This window comes from Bubalus bubalis, chromosome 20 (assembly GCF_019923935.1).
Source record: "Bubalus bubalis isolate 160015118507 breed Murrah chromosome 20, NDDB_SH_1, whole genome shotgun sequence".
In the NCBI taxonomy this organism is placed as follows: Eukaryota; Metazoa; Chordata; class Mammalia; order Artiodactyla; family Bovidae; genus Bubalus; species Bubalus bubalis.
In genome coordinates this window covers 41,140,897-41,158,252 of record NC_059176.1, presented here as the reverse complement: position 1 = coordinate 41,158,252, position 17,356 = coordinate 41,140,897, and the positions used below count along the sequence as shown (strand labels likewise).

The 17,356-nt window shown below is 47.0% G+C and overlaps 1 protein-coding gene across 2 annotated transcripts in view; it reads left to right on the top strand.

Annotated features, from left to right (window-relative positions):
• The window catches only part of PCSK6 (proprotein convertase subtilisin/kexin type 6), a 169,924-nt gene that overhangs the window by 127,999 nt on the left and 24,569 nt on the right, over positions 1–17,356 (top strand). For both annotated transcript variants that reach the window (XM_025271642.3, XM_025271641.3), the window contains exons 12-13: positions 67–255; positions 2,836–2,972. In XM_025271642.3, the coding sequence (XP_025127427.1) occupies positions 67–255; positions 2,836–2,972 (326 nt within the window). The remainder of the gene's footprint in view (positions 1–66; positions 256–2,835; positions 2,973–17,356) is intronic.

Here is a 17,356-nt window from a genome sequence, read left to right as displayed (position 1 = left end):
TGTCCCCTGGTGCACAACTTAGGGGTTTGGAGCCCCACACTAAGCCCACCCCCCTACCCCTGGCAGGAGCATCCCAGTGGTGCAGACGCTGTGGACCACTGCCCTGACCACTGCCTGCGCCGACCACTCAGACCAGCACGTGGGCTTCCTGGAGCACGTGGTGGCCCGTGTCTCTATCTCCCACCCGCGCCGTGGGGACCTGCAGATCCACCTGACATCCCCCTCTGGGACCAGGTCTCAGCTGCTGGCGAAGAGGTGAGTCTAGGTGGGCAGGGGCCGGGGGCTAGGGGATGGGGTCGGGAGGGGTGGCTGGGTGAGAGGTAGGTAGGGGCTGGGCGCAGCTCAGTGTCACAGGACTCTGCAAGGCGCCAGCATGTTGGGGGCTTTGGAGACACACACACGCAGCCCCCCAAACCTGAGAAATAGCCTCCTGCAGCCTAGCCTTCAGACATCCAGAACCTTTTCCACTTTTTCTATCACTACGGGCAGTGGTAGAGGCCTTGGCTGTCTGGTGGAGAGATGCGTGCCCCTGCTGGGCTCCCCCTCGTAGCACAAGGGTGACAGTGGTGTCTCCCCTCTGGAGGGGGCCCGGGCCACCTTCTGTACTTGGGGACCGGTGTGGGCACAAGCATTTGAGGATGCCAGCCGGCAAGCTGCAGCTTTGTGCTGTTTTGCAGAGTTGTTGTTGTTAGAACTTTCAGAAGTTTCCTTTAAAAATCCACAAGTCTAGTCTTCTTGAGAAATTGGAATCTGTCCAATTTTGTCCAGGCTTGCATTCTATGGGCAGACACTCACTAGAGCGCTCAGCACCTGTCCCTGCATCAGCTGAGGCTGGACAGGGCTGCTCATCTCCCGGCCCTCTTGAGATCACTTCTTGGGCATGGGCTGTGGGACCCAGAGACCAGAGCTTGCAGCCTGCTCCTCCATGGGCCAGCAGGCGCAGGGGGCTGCCACTGCTTCTTGGCTCTGGAGGCGTCCTGAGGTTCCTCCATCTCAGCTAGCAGAGTTATGAGGACTAGATGTGATGACCCAATGGAAGTGCTGGCCCATGCTCTGTGCTCCTCCCCTCCTGACTCCCACTCCTTGCTCAGGCCCAGGGTGGGAGCCCCAAAATGAGAGGGCTATGAACCTGGACTCACCTGGTTCCTAGCTGCCCATGCCCTGGGTCACTGAGCCCAGGCTGTCATCTGAGTCTTGGGAGTTGGGTCTTTCCAGGGCAGGCTGTCGGAGAAGGCAATGGCACCCCACTCTAGTACTCTTGCCTGGAAAATCCCATGGACGGAGGAGCCTGGTAGGCTGCAGTCCATGGGGTCGCTAGAGTCGGACACGACTGAGTGACTTCACTTTCGCTTTTCACTTTCATGCATTGGAGAAGGAAATAGCAACCCACTCCAGTGTTCTTGCCTGGAGGATCCCAGGGACGGGAAGCCTGGTGGGCTGCCGTCTATGGGGTCACACAGTCAGACACGACTGAAGCGACGCAGCAGCAGCAGCAGGGCAGGCTGTGGGATTACAGCAGGAGTCTTTGTTTCAGGATCCAGTCACTTTTTGATCTCTTAGCTAAGATCAAGTGTGGGATTGATCACCTTCTACTTTATTTTCGATCTTGCTTAATTCAGCAGTTTTTTCGGGTTTCTAGGTTTCTTTTTGCTTCGAGTAAGCGGATATCTTACGTCCCTCAGTCCCAGAAAGAGCTTGTCTTTATTCTACATTCATTGGGGGTCATATGTGAAGATCAGCCTTGACCTTGGCGGTTTCTTAGAAGAAAGTATCAGTTTTCCCCTCCCTACACTGTTTGTGTAGAGCATGCTCCCTTTGTAAACATTTCTGCATGGTGGACAGTGGACGTTTAGAGAATCCCCAACTGGGAATTGAGTCTGACATCGCATGAAACATTTGAGTTTCTGATGAACAGTAAAGAGCCCCTACACATTAGAGGTAGAGATAGACAGGTTGTGAAGGAAGAGTGAGATGAGGAGCCTAGAAACCTTTCTTCTCGGGGTCTGAGGGCTGGAGATAGAGGGCGCCCGTGAGCTGCTGCCTGTTTCTGCCTGAAGCAAGCTTGAGAAAGTGGATCCAGGCTGGAGGTCCAGCAGGAAGGCCCAAGGGGGTCGGGCAGCTGTGGGGACCTGGAGCAGTGAGGCCAGTACTCAGGGGTGTCTCCTCTCCCCACGTGCAGCTGTGGGGACCTGGAGGGGTGAGGCCAGTGCTCAGGGTGTCTCCTCTCCCCAGGTGCACCTGAGGGGACCTGCTAAGCCCTGGGGCCCAAGCGAGGGTATGTTCTCTCTGGGGCTGAGCAGTGGTTCACGTTCCTCATCCCTATCTTCTGGAGAACAATGCTGCTCTCAGACAACGTGAGCGTTCCTTCACTCCACAAGTCGGCATTTCGGAAGGGCCTTCTCCGTGACACCCTTGTGGCTTTGCAGGAAGGAATGATGTGGCCCTGCTGCCATCACTTTCCAGTGTCCAGGAACTGGGGTCACAGCTCTGTGGAACCCTCCTGGGGTGGAGCATAGGGGCGCTTGTTGGTGATGGAGAGAACCCAGGACAGGAGAGGATATTTCAGCTCTGCCAGTCACTGGAGGGGGGCTTGCAGCAGATCCCTGGGCCTGGAGTCTTCGTGTGAGAGCTAGGGTGGGGAAGGAGCCCACCACTGATGGAGCCCCATCTCATGCTGGGCGCCACCCGTGCCACTTGGCTGCCTTCCTCAGTGAGCGTTTGGGGACCCGCCGAGGTTGAGGGTGCAGGCACCTTGCCGGGTGGTGCTGCACAGCCAGGGTCTACCCACCATCCCTTCTGGGCCCCTCTGGACTGACCCCACGACTCCGATTGCAGACTGCTGGATCATTCCAACGAAGGCTTTACAAACTGGGAGTTCATGACCGTGCATTGCTGGGGAGAGAAGGCCGAGGGGGAATGGACGCTGGAAATCCAAGACATGCCATCCCAGGTCCGCAACCGGGAGAAGCAAGGTCAGTGGCTCCTGGGATGGTCCCAGCACCTCCTGTGTTTCAACCCTGTGGTTAGCCCTAGACTTGATTCAGCCACAGTACCTCAACCATTCTTTGCTTTTTCTTAGAGGTAAAGTTTACATAATATAAATTTCACTGCTTTAATCATTTTTAAGTGTACAGTTTAATGGCTTTCAGTACATTCACGGTATTGTGCAGCTATCACAACATCTAATTCCAGAACTTGGTCATCATCCCATGTAGGAGTCCCTACATGTTCAACAGTCACCCCACTCCCCACCCCTTGCAACCCTAGCAGCGCCTAACCTATGTTCTATGTCTGGACTTGCCGCTTTGGGACATTTCATATAAAGGGAATCACAGTGTTGGTGACCTTTTCTCACTGGCTTCTTCTGTGTAGCATCATGTTTCGGGGTTCAACAGTATTATAGCCAGTGTCAACACTTCATTCCTTATTACAACTAACTACTCTCCCGTTGTATTGATGGACTGCATTTTGCTTATTCATTCATCACTTGATGGACAACTGGGGTTTTTTTCTCTCTTCATAACTACTAATAATATTATGAATATCCATGTACAAGTTTTTGTGTGGACGTGTGTTTTTAGTTCTCTGGGCTGTGTACCTAGGAGTGGGATTCCTGGGCCATATGGTAAATCTGTATTTAACTTTTTGAGGAATTGCTGGGAAATTTGACAGTGGCCAGACAGTGGCCAGACAGTGCCTGTCATCAAGATAGGAGGATTTTAAGTTCCCTACCAGCACCCTCTTTTGTTATAACCATCCTAGTGAATGAAAAGTAGTGTCTTACTGTGGTTTTGATTTGCATTTCCCTAATGATTAGTGATGTAGAGCATGTTTTCATGTGCTTATTGGCCACTTTATCCCTTCTTTGGGGGAAATGTCTGTTCAAGTCATTTGTCTACCTTTAAACTGGCTTGTTTGTCTTCTATCATCAAATTAGAGGAACTCTAAATATTCTGGACACTAGATCCTTACCGAGGAGAAGACAATGGCAACCCACTCCAGTACTCTTGCCTGGAAAATCCCATGGATGGAGGAGCCTGGTGGGCTGCGGTCCATGGGATCACTACCGGTCGGGGCACGACTGAGCGACTTCACTTTCACTTTTCACTTTCCTGCATTGGGGAAGGAAATGGCAATCCACTCCAGTGTTCTTGCCTGGAGAATCCCAGGGATGGAGGAGCCTAGTGGGCTTCAATCTATGGGGTCGCACAGAGTCGGATACGACTGAAGCGACTTAGCAGCAGCAGCAGCCCCTTACCGAACAATGAGATTTGCAAATGTTTTTCCCCAGTATGTGGGTGGTTTCTTTATTAATAGTACCCTTTGATGCAGCCATTTTTTATTTTGAGGAAATTCAATTTATTTTTTCTAGTTTTCCTTCACTTTTAACATCATGTTGAAACCACTGCCTAACCTGAGATAATGAAGCTTGAAAACTGTTTTCTTCCAGGAGTTTTATAGTTTTAGCTCCTTGGTTTAGGACTTGGGTCTGGTTTTAGTCACTTTTTGTGTATAGTGTGAGGTGAGAGTCCAAGTTCCGTTTTTTTGTGTATGGAGGTCCTGTTGGCCCAGCACCATTTTTTGGAAAGACTGTCCTTCCCCAGAGCAGTGTAAACACCTGCCTTCTAGCTCTGGACTTGTCTGACCTGCTGGACGTGGGGGATGGGGACACCCCCCTCAGTGTCCAGAGCGTCTGCCCAGCCCTGCAGTGGCCCCTGGGGCAGGTTCATGTGTGTGAGCTCCACCTGTAGAGACACCACTCTTGAGGTGGCATTTGTGGGAACAGGGTGTCCAGTGAGTGTCGACTAGCCACACGCCCTGCTCCCCGTGCAGGACAGGAACAGGCCCCCAGTCTCAGCCTTCCTAGTAGAGCTAGCGTTGGTTCCACTGGCTCTCTGTACATAGAGGGGCCAGGAGGGGAAGAGTGAGGGCCAGGTCCTGAACCATGCAGGTCAGCGTGGTGGGGCCCCAGACAGTGACCTAGAAACCAGGGGCTCCCCCGATGCTGACCCCAAAGCCCAGGAGAAACTCGGGCCTATGAGCCACCTCGAGGACGCGGTCGGTGCTGGGCATGCCGTCCCCTCACTGGCCATCAGGTCAGGGTGGCCCCTGGGCACCGGGTCTCCATTGGCCTCAGGGCCAGGAATACAGCAGCAGCACAGAGCCACCCCGTCAGAATTTGTGGCCAGTCCTTCCTCTGCCGTGATCCCTAGAGCCAGTGCGTGGGGCACAAGACTGCGGGGCAGTACTGTGCGTTTCAGTCCCCTCCATCCTCTGCATCTTAATTGCTTAAGAAAGAAAACAACCAATTCACTTCAGGGCTGTGCTGGATGACAACACTCCACGAGTGGGACCAGACCCGGGGCTGGTTGAGTAACCAAGTCCTCAGATGACTCCCTTCCTCAAACAGTGCTCACCTCCTGTCATTCTCAGCCTGGTATGTGTCATGTTTTAAAACTTTTTTTCTTTCACCTGAGGAGGAGATTGTTTTCCTCCTCAGTTCCTAGGCCAAAGAAATGGTGCGTCTTCTCCCAGGGTCAGTCCCTCTGCAGGCCAGGTTAGGAGTGCAATCAAGTACGAACCCCGCTCACAGCTGGGTTGCCTCTGCCCTTGGCACTTCAGTTGATCCCTGTTCAGCACACCCTTATCAGTCCCGACCCAGAGGTTTCCTTCATTATCCCTGTGGCCAGTCTTCACGTATCTGGCTTTAGGATGTTTGTGGTTGGGTTTTTTGCTTTTAAGTGTTGCAATTAGGAGATAAAAATCAAATGAAATAACAAAGGCTAACAGATGCCCGGAACCTGGAGCTTCGCTGTGCACCAGGGTCGGGTCTCCTCCCTTCTCCCTGGCCTGAGGCTCCAGGGGATACTTGACTTCTGAGACCTCTCTGTGACCCACAGTTGTGGACTTGGCCCTGTATTTTTTTAACTCACCAGAGCTCTTGAAACACAATAGGCACTTAGAATAGATGGTTATCAATCTTTAAGAGTTTTTCTATATACTCTCTTCCTGGCTTCAGTATCATTAATTAATCCATTCTTAACAAATCTACCATTTTAACACACTCCCAGCAAATATCACCTTGAAAAGGGTTGCTCAACTGAATGATCATGAAATTTTCTGAAAGAATAGACTAGGGAAAAAAATTCTGAAAGAATTAAATGCAGATATTTAAACATTTTCAAACTATAATAATTAAAAAGCTGTGGCACTCATTATTAGATAAACGCAAATCAAAACTACACTGAGGTATCCCCTTACACCAGTCAGAATGGCCATCATCAAAAAATCGACAATAAATGCTGGAGAGGAGATACAAAGAAGGGAACTCTCCTGCACAGTTGGTGGGAATGTGAATTGATACAACCACTATGAAGAACAGCAGGGAGATTTCTTACCTGTGGCGGATTCATTTTGATATTTGGCAAATCTAATACAGTTATGTAAAGTTTAAAAATAAAATAAAATTAAAAAAAAAAATAATAAATAAAAAATAAAAAAAATAAAACTAGGAATAAAACTACCATATGATGGAGCAATCCCACTACTGGGCATACACCCTAAGAAAATCATAATCAAAAAAGACACATATACTCCAGTGTTCATTGCAGCACTATTTACAATAGCTAGGACATGGAAGTAATCTACATGTCTATCGACGGATGGATAAATTAGTTGTGGTACATATACACAGTGAAATATTACTCAGCCATAAAAAGGAATGCCTTTGAGTCAGTTCTAATGAGGTAGATGAACCTTGAGCCTGTTAAACAGAGTGAAGAAAAACAAATATCATGTATTAACACATATGTATGGAATCTAAAAGGTACTGATGAACCTGTTTGCAGGCCAGCAATAGAGATGCAGACAGAACAGACTTGTGGACACAACGGAGGAAGGAGTGGGAGGGACAAATTGAGAGAGTAGGATTGAAACACATACACTGCCATATGTAAACAGATAGCCAGTGGGAAGCTGCTATATAGCACAGGGAGCTCAGCTCCGTGCTCTGTGATGACCTAAAGGGGTGGGAAGGGGTGGGAGGTGGGAGGGCACTTTAGGAGGGAGGGGACATTAGGTACACTTACGACTGATTCATGTTGTTGTATGGCAGAAGCCAACACAGTATTGTAAAGCAGTTATCCTCCAATTAAAAATAAAATTTTTTAAAAATTGTGGCATTGGTGCCAAAATAGACAGATGAGGCAAGGGGACCACAGCCGAGCCATGTAGACACACTGAGTGCAGTGTTTCTAACTGGTGGGGCAAAAACAAAGTGTTGGATAAAAGCTATTGACAGTTGGTGCACCATTTGGAAAGGAAATCATCTTGGTGGATTTATACACATACAAGTAGAAACTTCTGTTTGGCAAAAGACCATAATATTAAAATCAGAAAAATATTTACAAAATATTCTGGACAAACTCGAGTAATTCACAGATGGCCTTTTTCACTTCTCTGTAGCACAAGGACTGCACACTGTTTCTGCGAGGGGCTTTCTGGTCTCTGTGCCAGCAACTCAGTTCTGCCGTTTGAGTGCAAAAACAGCCATAGGAAATACATAAATGAAGACCATACTTGTCCTAACAGAACTTTACAAAAACAGATGGGATATACCTCCTGCCTTGTTCTTTTTTCTCAGGATGCTTTGGTAGTTCTGGGTCTTCTCCAGTTCCATATACATTTTAGGATTATTTGTTCTAGTTCTGTGAAAAATATCATGGGTAATTTGATAGGGATCGCATTCAATTTGTAGATTGCTTTGGGTAGCATGGCCATTTTAACGTTGTTAATTCTTCCAATCCAAGAGCATGGGATATCTTTCCATTTCTTTGAATCATCTTCCATTTCCTTTATTAATATTTATAGTTCTCAGCATGTAATTCCTTCACCTTCTTGGTCAGGTTTAGTCCCAAGTATTTTATTTTATTTTTTGATGTGAGTTTGAAAGGAATTGTTTTATTTTTACATTTCCTCTCAATATTTCATTGTTAGTGTAAAGAAATGCGACCAATTTCTGTATGCTAACACTGCATTCTGCTACCTCACTGAACCCGTTTATCAGTTCTGATAGTTTTTGGATTTACTAGACTGAACCTTCAGGGTTTTCTATACATAGTTCCATGTCATCTGCATGTAATGGCAGATTTACCTCATTATGTCAAGGACTTGCTGTGAGAATGAGCAGACTCTAAGCGGGGGTGCGTTCAATTACAGCCAGGACTCAGACCTTATAAACTGCTCTGCCTACCCACCCACACTTCAACTCCTTGTTATTCCAGTAGCCAGCCCCTCTGAGCAGAGCCTTGACTCTGCCCCAAGGACCAGACTTCACAATCAGGAGCTCTTATTTCAGTAGTTCATTTCTTTACTTCTCCACTTGGAGGAGTAAAAGTCTAATCACCATTGGTTTAATTGCTTATTTAATAAATCAAACTACTTTTTTTTTTTTTTACTAAATCTTGCTCATCAGTAAACGGTCATCATTTTAGTTCTCAATATGCTAAAAATTGATTTTTCCAAGGAAGATAATTAAACAGTATTTGGTATAAAAAATTCCTGTACACAGGCAGGAAGACACCTTCTTCATCTGTAACATCTCAACTCCCATGGTTAGATGACTGCAGACAGACAATATATAATATTGATGTTTTTTATATTAATAAAACCTAATATTAATATATAAATAATCACTAAGAAGTCTAGCAGTCTCACAGATTGCTAAGAAAGATGCAAAGCTTCCCACTAGAAAAATAGGCAGAGAGCTTAAAAAAGCAATTCATAAGAAAAGTGACAACCAGTCAACAAAAGCTGTTCCCCTGGTGGCTCAGTGGTAAAGAATCTACCTGCAATGTAGGAGACCTGGGTTTGATCCCTAAGTCAGGAAGATCCCCTGGAGAAGGGCATGGCAACCCACTCCAGTCTTCTTGCCTGGATAATTTCATGGACAGAGGAGCCTGGCAGGCTATAGTCCATGGGGTTGCAAAGAGTTGAACACAACTGAGCAACTAACACTTACTTAATCTTTGCAGTAATAAAAGAGAATATAAATTAAAACAGAGATGGACAGTTAAATACAGTAAGTCCCCTCCATATGAACAAGTGCCACTCTGAGAGCCCCATTGTAAGTCCAATTTGTTCCTGAGTCCAACAAAGTCAGCCCAGGTGTCCAACTAACACATGCAGCTATATAGTACCACACTGTGGTAGCTGTATAATACTTTTCACACAAATACCACATAAAAAACAAACACGAAAAAGAGAAAACAGTTTTAATCTTACAGTACAGTACCCTGAAAAGTACATTAGTACCAGCTGCATAACCGCTGCTTTTACACTTGCTTCTAGACATCCTGAGTTTGAAATAAAGTCACAGTCTATGCAGGATTGTACAGTAAAGTACACATGAGCACAACCACGTGTAGAGGGCATGCTCATGTGATAGTGTACACCAGACACGTGAACTAACTCTCATGAGTGGACTTGTGAACACACGTTCACATATTTGAAAGCCTACAACTTGAAGGTTCGCACGTAGGGTTTACTGTATCAGAGTAGGGAGCGAGTGGAAGTTACCAAGTGTGCCTGGCGTTCCGCACTTGGGGCCATGGTGTGATTTGGTGCAAAGAGCCTGAACGCAGATGTCAACAGGCCTGGGTCCCAGTTCCAGTTCCACAGAGTACAGCCTGGGGGACCCTGTGAGTGACAGGAACTCCGTCGTGCCTGTTTGGGCACCTGATGGGTGTGAGTGTTTCCAGCACGACGTGGCACACAGTGGGTTCCCCTGGATGCTCGGCCGCTTTTCACCGTGTCCCACAAGTGCACGTTCTGACCGCAGCCTTTGGGAACTGACCCACGTGCCCCTGGGGAGGCTTCTACCCAGAGGACACAGGTGGAGACCTGCCTGGTGCCTGTGGGGAGAGTTAACCTGCCTGTGAGGAGAGTTAACCTGCCTGTGAGAGTAGAGAGCTGGGGGGCTTGGAAACACCAGAATCTGGAGTGGGGTGGGGGTAGTGCCAAGGGCCTGCTCGCTAGGTTACCATCCAGTCCATTCTTTCAAGCCTGCAGCTCAGCAGATCCATTCCATATCCATTCTTCTTCTTAAGCAACATTTTTTTCATACAAAAGAAGCAAAAATTTGCTCACAGTTTGATTCTGAAACTGCTGGGAAGACATAACCCACAGCTTGCCTTCCCAGCTCTAAGTGACTGTATGAGCTCTGGGCGTGCTGGGGCTGAGCCTTGAGCAAAGGTCCTACATTTCTTGGCTTTCTCTGGAGCCCACCCAGCACACCAACTCCACCAGCTCACTTCCATGGAATCCCAGCTTTGAGTTTCTCCTTTCCCTAAACCTGAAAGTCAGAGCCAGGGCGCAATCAAAAAGGCCCGGCCGTGTTTGGTTGGTGTGTTTGCCAAGTCATGCGGAATAAAGCTGCAGGGCTGGGTAAGTTATGCAGCTGAAACCTGCTCCATGCTCACGCCGACCTAATGGAGAAGAGGCAGAGTCTCTGAGGAGGCAGGGGCGAGAGGGAACCCGGGCCTGCAGACCCCAGAACCCTGCTGCCTTCAGGCCCAAGGACTCTGTGTGCCGTGAGCATGGAGCAGAGTGTCTGCGGGTGTAACCTGATCCTGGAAGCTCCCAGTCCCCTGCCTGCCCTGTGGTGTCGGGGGATCATGGCCCCTGTGTTGCAGGCTGGGGAGGTTCTAGGTCATGATGGTGCAGATGGTGAGCAGAGACGTCCGCAGTGGGCATCCCTGGACTTGTTGTGTCTTTCTTTTCCTTGTCAAGCTCAGTGATTCTTTGGCCTGCTGTTCTGTCTGCCTTACCAAGCTGTGGTGCTCTCTCATTTTTAAGGAAATTGCAAGTCTTTTTTTTTTTTTTAAGATTTAAAAAGAATCTTTATTTTGCTGCACCAGGTCTTAGTTGCGGCATGTGGGATCCAGTTTTCTGACCAGGGATCTAAACAGCACACCCTCCATTGGGAGCATGGAGTCTTAGCCATGGGGCCACCAGGGACATCCCTGTGGTGTTCCCTTGGATAGAAAGGAAGGGACCAAAGAAAGCCCAGGGAAGTCGTTCTTTTTGGACTTTACTCTTTGCTCTGTCCATCTCGCACCACATCCTCTGTGTCCTCCCAGGTTTGCTCAGCCCCGCTGCCTAGGGACCTTGCCTCTGGCCCAGTGGGGAGGTCCTGCCCCATGTCAGCTCCCTGGGTCTCCTGGAAGCTGAAGGCGTGTCTGGGGCACAGCTGCCCTGTCGTACAGGTTGAAGTTGAGCTGGTCTTCGTGGAGAGGGGGAGAAGGGGCCAGTCAGACTCAAGAGGACATGGGAAGGCTGCTGCTTTCTCTCCACCTCCAGGTCATGTGTAAATCCCAGCTTTCCAGTGGCAACTGACAAAATGCACACCTGGTGAGTTGAGAGTTAGGTTTTATTCACTGGACACACTGAGGGCTAAAGCCTGAGGAACTGCCTCTCAGATAGCTCTGAGGGACACCTCCAAAGAGGCAAGCAGGGAGCCAGGGCATTTTAGAGCTTTTGCAACAAAATCCAGGTAGTCCAAATATCAAAAAATTAGTATTAATTAAAGAAAACCAGTCATCTCAAGTTAAGGAACTTAGCGTGTTTTTGTGTGTGGGAAGAGACAGGGCTCTGGGCTCCCTGAAGGTGTTCCTCTGACACAGGCACCCCACCATCCGAGGCCAGCACCCTGCTCTTCTTCATCCTGCAGTCCTCCAGGGTGCATGGTTGTGTGAGAGGGTGGGGGCGCTGCAGCAGCTGAGGGTGCCATGGGCAACCTGTTCTCTCCATCCTGAGTTCCTGCAGCGCTGTGGTCCAGCTGACTCCATGGTGGCAGCATCCTTTGTTTACTGATATGGAGGTGAGGTCTTAGTTCACGCCAGCACCTAGCTACCTGGAGGGGCAGGTAACATACCTGGAGTGCACCAGAGGTTTGCCCAGGGAGCAGGGCGCACACCCTTCCCAGCCCTACAAGGCCCATGGGGAGGAGCTCCTCAGCCTAGAACCTGCAACTTTGGGGGGAACACGGAGCCAGCTCGGTATCTGTTGCCCCCTGCCTGCCCAGCCTCCCCTACCCCCGTGATTGCCCCTCCTGGTAAAGCCTCAGCCCACAGGCTTTGTCACAGACTCTGGCTTTCTAGAGAACATGGCCTCAGCACAAGGTCATTGGCAGATTGGGTGTGTGCTCCAGGGGTCCCTGTGAAGTGCTGGGAGGGTGGTCATCATGGGCATTCAGTCAGGACTGGTCTAGTGTGATGCTGGTGTGCTGGGAAAGAGCGGAATGCTATCTCTCCTCTCCAGCACCTGGAATGCGGCTAACATGCAGTTGTTGGATGGGGGAGTGAGTGAAGGTGCCTGTGGCTGTAAACCTTGTTTAACTCAAAAGCCCATATAATTTGAATCATCTGTTTTAAGCCATGCATACTCATCTGTTCATTTCAGTCGCTCAGTCGCAGTCGTATCTGACTCTTTGCGACCCCATGGCTTCCCTGTCCTTCACCAACTCCTGGAGCTTGCTCAAACTCATGTCCATCGAGTCAGTGATGCCATCCAACCATCTCATCCTCTGTCGTTCCCTTCTCCTCCTGCCTTCGATCTTTCCTAGCATCAGAGTCTTCTCCAGTGGGTCAGTTCTTTGCATCAGGTGGCCAAAGTATTAGAGCTTGAGCTTCAGCATCAGTCCTTCCAATGAAGATTCAGGACTGATTTCCTTTAGGATTGGCTGGTTTGATCTCCTTGCAGTCCAAAGGACTCTCAAGAGTCTTCTCTAGCACCACAGTTCAAAAGCACCAATGCTTCGGCCTTCAGCTATCTTTATGGTCCAATTCTCACATCTGTACATGACTACTGGAAAAACCATAGCTTTGACTAGATGGACATTTGTCAGCAAAGTAATATTTCTGCTTTTTGCTATGCTGTCTAGGTTGGTCATAGTATTTCTTCCAAGGAGCAAGCGTCTTTTAATTTCATGGCTGCAGTCACCATCTGCAGTGATTTTGGAGCCCAAGAAAATAAAGTCTGTAACTGTTTCCATTGTTTCCCCATCTATTTGCAATGCAGTGATAGGACCAGATGCCATGATCTTCAGTTTTTGAATGTTGAGATTTAAGCCAGCTTTTTCACTCCCCTCTTCACTTTCTGCCATAAGGGTGGTGTCATCTGCATATCTGAGGTTATACTCATAACCCGTATAATAATCAGTTAAAAGAGGAAGAAATTAGTCTCTCCCATGTGACTGTTCTTTCCTTTTTCACCATAAAAAGTTCCATGGTTTCTTGATTTCAGTTCAGTAACTTTCATACATTTCTTTCTTACTGAGAGCATAGCTGTTCTCACTCTCTTGTTGGTTTTATTGACTGTTGAATTGACATCTGCTTTGAGCTAATCTTCACTTCGAGAAGAAGAATGGAGCTTTTGCAATCTGGGTTTGATGGCTCAATTTATCTCGTACTGGCAGCTAGAAAGAAAGTCAGGTTTCTGTGCTGTCTTCCAGGTTTGTCACTAAAACTCCTTTTCTGGGAGATTGCTCCTGCTGCCTGGAGAGAACTGAGCACGTCAGGTGGCCACACACACAGATGTCCAGAAGCCCTGCTTTAACCCCATTAGCTTTGAGAGTACTTGGTGGGTCTCAGAGGGTCTCTGCCTCCCTTCTGCTCTTTCAGGGGCCCGTTGTAGGACATTGTTCCCTCAAGTCTCCTAGTTCAGGAGGGAGAGGGAGGGCGACACCCTGCTTGTCCAGGTTGTGCAAGCTTGTGCATGTTCTCAAGTCATGACTTCATTCATCATTCTGTGTCTCCCGGTCTCGGGTGGAACAAAGAGATGAGATTTTTCTTGAATACTTCGTTTTTACAAATAATACACTAGACATTGATGAAAATGAACAGTGAAACATACGGGAAGAGGAAGAGCCCTCCTGAAAACCCCATCCCCAGGTTCCCCACCGTCGCATCAGCCACAGAGGTGCAGCCACCCTGGTCAGCATTCTGGCAGCCAGATCTCCTCCCCCCAGCCCCCCACCCTCAAGTGCATTTAATGTTTGAAACACTTAACCTTAACTTTTTTCAGAAACACATCATGTTCGATATGTCCATATTTCTACTTGGTGTTTTTCGGATTTGACATTTTACAGCGTTTTCTAACCGTGCTCATGTCTAACTTTGTATTTCCTTTTGTTACTTGCACATCTCTGTAAGCAGCACCTTATATATTTTTATAGTACCTTGCCAAGTAGAAATATCATCACTTATTTAGAAAGTTTAGTCACTCAGTCTTGTCCGACTCTTTGCGACCCCTCGGACTGTAGCCTACAAGGCTCCTCCGTCCATAGGATTTTCCAGGCAAGAGAACTGCAGTGGGTTGCCATTTCCTTCTCTAAAAGATCTTCCCGACCCAGGGATCGAGCCTGGGTCTCCCACATTGTAGGCAGACGCTTTATCATCTGAGCCACTAGGGAAGTCATTTATTTAAGCATCCCACTATTGTAGGACACATAGATTGTTTTCTGGGGGTTTTGCTGTTATAAATAGACAACTTAGTGGAGAAAGTGTTTTCCTAAATGTAAAGGTATTTTCTTGGAATCATTCACCAGAATTAAAGGTCATAGGACAGATAAGCAGTGGAAACCACAAATATACATACTCCTGATACATATTACCAATAATGATTGAACCAACCTACAAGTTTATCAGGCATAAGTAGGCACTGTCATTGCCAACTCTCAAGGAGATAAATGATATCTTCCTTTCAATTTGCACTGTGATAATTAGGAGGTTGAATGCTTTCCCATATGTTTGTGTGCACAATGTATGTGTGTTTAATTACCCTTTCTTTTTTTGTCCAGAGAATAGTCAGTATTGTTGTTATCAAGCTAGTAGGTGCTTCATGTAAAATACAGATGTTATAACCCTTTCTGGGTCATAGCTCCTATAAATATTTTTGTGATCTGTTATTTGACTTAAATAGTCTTAAGACTTATATATAGCCTTAAGATAATCTTAAATTCTTCTCTAGAGTTTTGCTCATTCTCTTTTTATTCCCACTTTGTGATTTGATTTTCTTCATAGTATGATTTGAGGTTTTGTTATTTTTTTTTTTTTTTTAGTATAAGGTAAATATCTTTCATCAATTGCTAATGAATTACCCCCAACAAAGACAAAATTGTAATGTTAGGAAATGTTGTGGGCTTCTGTGTCTGGCACCAGAAAGACCAAGAACAGAACAACTAGCAAACAACTAGAATACACAAAACAAGCTGTTAAGTCCAGCTGTGTTGATAGTTCCAATAAAGGTAAATAGACAGACTGCTTCATTTAGAAGACAAAGATTGTCAGATTAGATTTTTGAGTGTGTTTGCTATTGCATCTGCCCCACTCTGCCTTGAGGCTGGCTTGTGCAAATAACCTCTGCCCACGGCTTGTGGTGGAGTTCAGCCAAGAGAACTTCAGCAGGAGAATAGAAGGAGGAAAGTGGTACTTCTGTGTGAGTTATTTATCCCTCCAGCATCCCTTGGGGTCACACCCTCCCCTCCCCTTGCCTGTAGGCTATAGTACACCTGTGAGCTTAACACCGCTTCTGTTTCTAGCCCTGGGGAACCCCATCATCCCTTGCCTCTGCTCATTGTTGTTAAGCCGCTTCAATCGTGTCCGACTCTGGGACCCCATGGAGTGTAGCCTGCCAGGCTGCTCTGTCCATGGGATTCTCCAGGCAAGAATACTGAAATGGGTAGCCATTTCCTTCTGCAGGGGATTTTCCCAACCCTGGGGATCGAACCCACATCTCTTGCGTCTCCTGCATTGGCAGGCAGATTCTTTACCGCTGAACCACCTGGGAAGCCATTGGATTATCTGAGTTTAATTATGCTATCTGCTTCATGCTGTGACTGACTGAGAGAGCTATATGTAAGAACAATATCTAAACTACAAGAAAGCTGCAAAGTTAAGAATCAGTGGATGGTAAAAGGTAGCCCAAGAAAATGCTAACCAAAGAAAGCCGATGTAGTTCCGTGAACATTGGAGAAACAAACGTTAAGGTGGAAAGCCTTCCTGAAGCTGGAAGGAGGATCACTGATGTTGATAAAAGATTTGGTTCAGTCCTGATGTGGCCTCGAAATATATAAAGCAAAAATTTGTTAAAACTCCAAAGAGAAAACGACAGACTAACACACAAGGTGGGAGGTTTAGTGTACCTCAGGTACATTTGATAGGCAAAACAGCAAGTCAGTAGGAAGAGAATTCTGAACATCACAGTTGAAAATTAGGTCCAACCAGTGGACCTACACACAATGACCAAAGAACACACTCACCTTTCCAGCACAAGGTGGATTGTTTATGAGAATTGGGCACATCGTGGGCCATTTGGCAAGCTTCAGGCTATTTCCAAGGACTGGTAGTATATAAACCCTGTCCTCTGAGAGTACACATAAGAAATCAAAACTTAAGAGGTTACTAGAAAAAGCCTATACACTTGATAGTTGAGCAACACTACTAAATGACTCGTGTCAAAGGAAAATACCATAATTTAAAATAGGAGATCGTTGGAACTGGATGATTATAAAAATACTGCCAATCCAAACAGGTAGCGCGGGTTAAGTAGAAGTGACAGAGGGAGGCCTAGCCCCGAGTGAAGGGAAAAAAAAAGCTACTCTTCCCCATGCTCTCCCTGTGGATCCGGATTTTACGTGTGACCATCTTCCTTCTGCCTGAAGAGCTGCTTCTCCATTTCTTAGCCTGCTGGCCATGAGTCTTCCCTGCTTGGATTTATCTCAAAATATCTTTATTTCAGCCCATCTTTTGGTTTGTTTTTAAGGATAGGTTTACTTATTGACACGCTGATTTTGACTCTGCTGACAGGAATGAAGGTGAGGGTGACATGGCTCCACCTATTTCTCAACAGTTATTTTCACTGGATCCTGGGTCAGCCCTGTTTCTTTTTTATTATTTCAGCACTTTAAAAATCGTACATTTTCTTCCCGTCTCCATTGTTTCTGAAGCGAAGTGCTTGCATTTACTATGAAAACAAGTATTGTTTACATCTGAGCTAGCTGGCATGCTATGATAACATTTCCGTTCTCGTTTTGTTCTGGCTAGCAAGTTTGCTGAATACGAAATCGATAAACAAAAAGTATGTTTTCACATTCCAGCATGCAGAACCTCTAACCATTCTTCGTGCCTCACTGATAAATAGAAAAGGACCCCCACACATGTGAGAAGTTTATGCAACATCAAAACAGACACAGACTTTACAGAAAACAAACCCCGGGGGGAAGAAGCAACTCAGGCAGCAAAAGCAAACAAGAGCAGGACCAGAAAATTTCAAGAAAACTGCAGCTGGTGTTGTAAAA